This window comes from Cyprinodon variegatus, unplaced genomic scaffold, assembly GCF_000732505.1.
Source record: "Cyprinodon variegatus isolate N-32 unplaced genomic scaffold, C_variegatus-1.0 Scaffold2722, whole genome shotgun sequence".
Lineage (NCBI taxonomy): Eukaryota > Metazoa > Chordata > Actinopteri > Cyprinodontiformes > Cyprinodontidae > Cyprinodon > Cyprinodon variegatus.
In genome coordinates this window covers 7132-13741 of record NW_015153175.1, presented here as the reverse complement: position 1 = coordinate 13741, position 6610 = coordinate 7132, and the positions used below count along the sequence as shown (strand labels likewise).

The following is a 6610-nucleotide window of genomic DNA, read 5'->3' as shown; positions in this document are numbered from 1 at the left end:
ACCACCTAATGGACAGACTGACTGCCTGATGGACAGACTGACTTCCTGATGGAGGGACTGACCACCTGATGGACAGACTGACTTCCTGATGGAGGGACTGACTGCCTGATGGACGGACTGACCACCTGATGGACAGACTGACTTCCTGATGGAGGGACTGACGGTGTAGCGGTTGGCTACTTTATTTATGGATAAATTATTGGTTGTTTAGATTTAACCCCCCCAGAAACCAGCAGAGACCAACAGGCTGTTTATTGAGTTTATTAAATGCGATCAACATGTTAGAGAATCAGCAGGATTTAGTGATTGGATCAGAGTCTAACAAAGGTCCAAATGGTTCAGCTCCCATGTTTTTATCAAAGGTCATCTAAGAGAAAAACAAAAACTGTTTTCAATCATTAGTCACTTATTAAGATAAACATCCATAAAAGTAATCACTCCCTGAACCTACATCTAGGCGGTTCTGATAACTGCTACCGAGTCTTTGACTTGGCTTTGCTGAAGGCTTCCAGCATCTCAGACTTTGACTAGGCCACCCACAAAGCAGCTTTTTCAGAGGTGGACCAAGTGGATCTTCCACTAGAGGGCAGAACTCATGGCTCCATCAATCACAGACCCAGACCATCACACTGCCACCACCATGTCTGAGTGTAGCGGTCTCTGAGAATGTGCGCCGGGTCTTTATGTTTCATTTGGGTCAGCAGTGGTCCTGGAACCAGTCTCTTTGTGACTGTTGGGCCGTGACCTCTGACCTTAACTGGAGCAGTGAGGCCTGTAGAGCTCTAGATGCTCCTGAACCTCCTGGATGAGTCATTGAGGACCTCCTGGAGTAATGGTGGTGGTTAGGGTTAGGTTCCATGTGTGGATCCTGGTTCTGACTCTGGTTCTCCGGAGTCCAAAGTCTTAGAAATGGTTCGGAACCCTTTCTAGACTGATGGAGGCCAGAGACTCATCAGAACCTGAAGTGGTGATTTTCTGCCTTTACAGATCTTTTAGCCTACTTCATGCAGTCAGACAGGTTCTGTTTCAGTGATTTATAAAATGTTAATAACATTTATCCATCATTTATCTACGAGGATCAGAACAGTTTGCACCTTCTTCTCATTTATTACTTAAAGTGGAAACATTCTGGGATGTGATACTTTTTCGGAATTTGAAGCTTAAAGAAGGATCTTATTGGTCGGATGAACCCAGAACCGATCAGATGCAGGCCGATGGAAGACTTTAGGGAACACAAACTGGGTCGGAACCTCTCAGTTCTGATCCAAACTGATATAAGGAATAATGTTTGGTTTCAGAAGGAAGGAGTTCTTCCTTAAATCACTTCCATCGTCTGTTGGACCCGTTTCTGTTTGGGTGGAACAGGCGGTTCTGTCATGGAGAATCTGGGTCCATAAAGGGCCTCTGATCCTGGTTCTGATCTGCCAACATTAGTGAAGGAGGGTGAAGAAAAGCAGGAAGAGGATCCTGAACTGGAACCGGATCAGAACCTGGTGCTGGACCTCCAGGGAGCCCCGTTACTCTCTGCCAACAACAGGTTAGAGCGGGTCAGCAGCGCCAGGCTAACGTTCGATTAACAGTCAGGAAGATAAGAAAAGTTTCTCACTCAGCGCGTCTGAAGCTGCCCTTTTCTTCTGGTGAGGTCCAGAAACCTGCAACAGAAACTTTCCAGTTAGAATACAAGATAAAACCCGATAGAACACAACATGATCCGGCGTCTCAGACCTTTAGATTTATCTAAAGGTTCTGATTCCGGTGTTCTTTCAGATGAGCGAAACCAGTCAGACCAGCAGACCCAGAGTCAATACCCGTTTAACCCTTTACTTCTGAGGTAGTTTAAAGACTTTAAAGTACCTCAACGGGCGTGAATCCCTTTAATCATCTACAAAAACATATTTAATTACTTACTTTTTGGTGTATAATGAAAAAAAAAGTATTCAACTATTCCCCCCAGTTAAACAGAGATCGATGGATTTCACTCAGTCTACGCTTTATTTTCTAATCTTTGCAAAGAGAGAACAGATCATCGTGGTAATCAGCCCTGTTCTGATCTGTCTCCCTTACTTATAATGAGGAAAAAGCTGTGAAGGTTGTGAAAACAAATGACACACTTTGAGGGACTGACTGCCAAAGAAAGAATTTGGCTTGTTATGGAAGTATTTCTTGTATGCAAAGACGTCTTCCTCAGACATTTTGTGGCCTTGCAGGTGAAACAAACTGAATAAAAACATTTTCACTGGATAAACAGCATAACTAAATATATGAAACAAGAGAAATCTACATTTTCCGACCACAGGTGTTTGTTCAATCATATGGTGATCTGACCTTAAATGACTAAAGGGATAAATGCCCGTTGATGTAGTTTAAAGTTGATTTTTCGTACAAAACTAAAAGGCTAAACGTAAAACTGACGTCTGGCGCATGTCTGTTGACTATGGGAATCCTGATCTGACAGAACGCGGGTCTCGGTTTTTTACACAGGCCTGAAATATCTGGGGGCCACAAAAACCAAAACAGAGCAGAAGGTTTTCATCCCCGTCATGTGAAAGACAACGGTTGCTCTCTGAACGTGGGATGTTTTTGGTCTGCAAACTATCCACTGTAATGCTTCAGTTAATCCACTGGAGGGCACCATTTTCCCCAGCAGAACATACAGGACGATTCACTAATATGAGAACTGCAAAGGTTCCAGGAGAACCGCGATCCAAACACATGAGTTGGTTTAATCTTAGTCCGAACACTGAGGATAATCTGAACTAATCTGTGGGTTCACAGAAACATGGCTTCCACCACCGAACCACAGACCGGAAGGCTGGGCTCTGCTGTCACACTGACCTTCTTCTTGGCGCTCAGAGCTGCGATCTTACTCTCAATGTCCGACACCTGCTGGGCAAACAGACACAGTGAGTAATGGAAACAAGCTTCTGGACCGACGTGACGTCTGCCGGCGCCGTCTGGCTAACCTCGCTTTCGGCGCTCTGCACTCTGGCGGCAGTCAGCGCCACCACGTCCTCCAGCTCCGACAGCTCAGAGTCCGTCGTCCCCCCAAAACGGTTCTTGGCGCTTTGCTCTAGACGCCGCAGCTTCGTCTCCAGCTCATAGGACTGACCGGCTGAGACGTACACCTGGACAGGTAGGAGGACAGCTTGGTCATGGGACAGGAAGCTGAAGCTGGTTCTGATGAAGCTGGCAGGGCTGAAGGTCCAGGAAACACACTCATCAGGTTCCTGTTTAGGTTCCACTGGGTTCCAGAAGTTTGCGCCTCATTCAGAGCAGGATGTTCATCTCAGTGTAGGAATTGAAGTTCTGATCAGAACCCTGATAAATCGAGTCTTAAAACAGGTGTGCTGTTGACGAACCCGAGGAACTGGAACCTAACTGGACCCAGTGTGTGTCCCAGTCCCATGCCCTGTTCCAGTGGACACACAGCAGCCAGTGAAAGGTGAAGCCAATCCAGACATTGTTTCATGCTTCAGAAGAGGCTTTGGGTTTGGACTGCGGAGGAATGGGTCTGATCATGCAGGTCACATCGGAAGCTTACATTTTCCTCAAGTTCCCTGAAAGCATCATCGGCCTGCTTTACGTCAGTGCCAACTAAGGGGGACCTGTCGATCGGCTCTGCAAGGCCGTACTCGACCATTGCGTTTTCTGTGGCGTTAATGGTTCTCAGGACCTCAGTGGTGAGGTCACAGAGGGCGGCGGCAGTGGATCTCTGAAAGCCATGTAGAGGGACAGATGTTAGCAGCTGGAAAACAAAACGTCTCTGCAGCAGCTACCAGACTGGATGCTCACGCAGCTCCTGGGGTTGGTGGGGGTCCAGGCAGGTAGCTGCTTCACATTAACACAACCTGACAGGAGGGGCTGTTAATGAGGAGGTTTTCATGCACTTTAACATCTTTAATCTTTCTTCTGAATTTCATGCTTGGCGAAGAAAGACAGAGTTTAGACTTTTCCACATGAAGAGGTCTCAGTGCACGCTGTGGCTTTGTCCTGGTGGAATCATACCTTCCCAGGAGAAAGCAGAGCCACGCTGATGCCCCGACAAACAGGAACCTGGATCTGATTGGATTCAAAGGTAGTGTGATTCCTTACTCCTAGAATGAGGAGTTGCACCAGCAGCAGCTTGGAAGCAAAGGTTTGGATGATACTTCATCCAGGTTCCTGCTTGCTGTTACTCAGAATGTGCTGCCAGAGCAGCCATTATACCTTCTGAGCCTCTGTTGGCATCTCATCGCTGGACGAGCTCAGCTCTTTGTCCTTCAGTGAGTCCAGGGGGACCACAGCTCCACCCCTGATGCCAGACGAACTTTTGATTCCAAAGGAAGCCTTTTTCCTGGGCTCATCATCCGACGACAAGCCTTTATCGCTCAGGTTCCCTGCCAGCTCACTCAGCTTCCTTCTCAACTTCTCCTCCTCATTCTGAGCAGATGGATTCAGGACCTGCAGGAAGAAGGAGGGTTTCTGGGCGGGAAGCGAAGTGAGGGGAGGGTTTATCTCCCTCCGGGTTGATGTGTCCAGCCTTACCTCATCAGCAGGAGTCATCTTCTCCTCCAGGCGGCTCAGCAGACTCTCAATGGCCGACATCCGCTTGTTGAGTTCGTTGATCTGCAAAACAGAAGCCAGACAAAAAAAGAATAATCTGGCGGTTCTTTCCTCTCCTACAGACCCAGTTCTGACTGGCAGTGTGTCCTTACGGGTGGAGCTTGACCCAGGTTCTCCTGTGAAGAGGCTCTACTGTTCTTCCGGCGGTGATGGGGTTGCTGGTGAACAGGGGGGAGCCTCTGATACTCTTCCTCATCCGAGGTGTCAACATACTGCTGCCTGGCCACCGAGGAGCTGATCTTAGACAGAGAGCGGGTCCGGACCATCCGGTTCTCTGCAAAGTCCTCTGGTCATACGGCAAAGCAACCAAATGACAGCAGATGAAGGAGTAAGCAGGATAATTTTGATGGGACAACATGCTGTCACTATTATCACAACGCATTCAGTGACCAAACAATGGAAGACGCTGCCAACCAAAACCAGGTCCTGGTGCACCAGAACTCTCTGGACCCGCCTTCCTCCTGCTACCTCCAGCTCATCCAGTGGGATTCCAGGATGTCTACAAGAATCTGTGAGACACCTGCTGTGGATCATGTCCAACTACTTTGGAAGGAAGGTCTCCTGCCACCCTGTCTGCTGACTGCTTGAAGAGCAGCGAAATCTCTGGTGTGAACACCTCACCTAGCATGTTTAGGTCCCACAGTCTGAGGAACTCTATTGTTCTGTTGGACCCAGAGCTCATGACTATTGACAAGGCTTTGGCTTTTCCTGGGTTCTATCTTCAGTCATTACTTTAGCGGCTTGTGACCATAGGAATTCCTCCTTTTCATGCTACAGACTATTGCCTCAAACATCCAGGTGTTTACCCTCATTCAGCTGCTTCTAACTCAGATACAAATGCTTCCAATCCTGCTTGAGGTCACCTACTAAAGAAGGTCATGAGGACCATGTTAGTTTAAGAAAACAAGCCATCACCCTTAGAGACCCTCTTCCAAGATGCTGTGAGTAGAAAAGATCGTCCTAATACCTGTGAGGTGTCTCCAGAAAGGATTAGATCTAAATACCCACAGTACACACCCATAGTCCAGATGTTCTATCTCTAAAGTATAGAGTTCTATCCACTGACCGGGTCTCATGGCATAGCGGTCCAGACTCTTTCTGCGGTTCCCTCTGTGGCTGTAATAGTCGTAATCCATGTCGTTCCTGTAATATCGATCATCCTGCATCTGCATATATAATTTTTAAACTTATCATCCATACTACGGATTTCTTAAAGTATCTCATGGAATGAGTTGACATTAGGCGGGAGTTTACCTGGACAGAAGGCCGTCGTGAGTGAGGAAGGTAATCCTCCGAGTCAAAGTCCATGGGATGAACCGACAGCAGACGTTTGTTCTTCCTCATCTAAGTTTGAAACAGCTGCTTCAGTTACCGCTGCTCTGTGTTTAGGAGAAAAACCCTTTCCTTCCGTATTCATGTTTACCACTTTGTAGTGTTGAGCCTCGGCCTCTCCAGGATCATCCTCAGGACAGTTGTATCCATCTGAAATAAAGCAGCACGGTTAGTGGGACTGTGCCTTGGAGAACTTTCCGGATTGCAGGTCCAACGTCTCGCCCCGTTTTTATGCATGTAGCACAAATAAACTGGATGGCCTCGTTGAGAGACTTACGGTTACGGTTAACATCCGGCATACTCTGAGTGTCGTCATCACGGCCACCTGAACCACAAACACAGATACTGAATAATCACACATGCAATACGTACACGTGAAAATCAGGATCTGTGATTCGCTCACCATCTCCATTCAGACGCTTGTATAATGACCTCATCACCTTGGCACTGCCAAACCGCTTAAATCGGTTTCTCACGTTGTCGTGGTACCAACCTAATGTCCCCATCTTTAATACCCTTTAATACAAGAAGAAAAACGTCATGATGACAGAAACCTGCAGTAGTACCCAAAGGGTGGATCTGAAGAACCCGAACTCTGCTTATTCAGAACCAACTTGTGGCTTAATGGGTCCAGGAGGGAAACCCGGCATCCTTCTCGACAGGAATCATTTTAACT

At 47.4% G+C, this 6610-nt stretch overlaps 1 protein-coding gene across 2 annotated transcripts in view; it reads right to left on the bottom strand.

The window, feature by feature from the left end:
• Positions 1 to 251: 251 nt before the first annotated feature.
• Positions 252 to 6610, bottom strand: part of LOC107081031 (rab effector MyRIP-like) — a 13354-nt gene continuing 6995 nt past the window's right edge. The window contains exons 4-16 of one of the 2 annotated variants that reach the window (XM_015369242.1): positions 6338 to 6450; positions 6212 to 6259; positions 6026 to 6084; positions 5857 to 5946; positions 5669 to 5768; positions 4695 to 4888; positions 4525 to 4605; positions 4207 to 4440; positions 3542 to 3712; positions 2964 to 3125; positions 2836 to 2883; positions 1607 to 1652; positions 252 to 1524 (exon numbers count right to left, since the gene is read on the bottom strand). In XM_015369242.1, coding sequence (XP_015224728.1) covers positions 1484 to 1524; positions 1607 to 1652; positions 2836 to 2883; positions 2964 to 3125; positions 3542 to 3712; positions 4207 to 4440; positions 4525 to 4605; positions 4695 to 4888; positions 5669 to 5768; positions 5857 to 5946; positions 6026 to 6084; positions 6212 to 6259; positions 6338 to 6450 — 1387 coding nt within the window. In that variant the 3' untranslated portion in view covers positions 252 to 1483. The remainder of the gene's footprint in view (positions 1525 to 1606; positions 1653 to 2835; positions 2884 to 2963; positions 3126 to 3541; positions 3713 to 4206; positions 4441 to 4524; positions 4606 to 4694; positions 4889 to 5668; positions 5769 to 5856; positions 5947 to 6025; positions 6085 to 6211; positions 6260 to 6337; positions 6451 to 6610) is intronic. The other variant, XM_015369243.1, reaches the window with a different exon arrangement.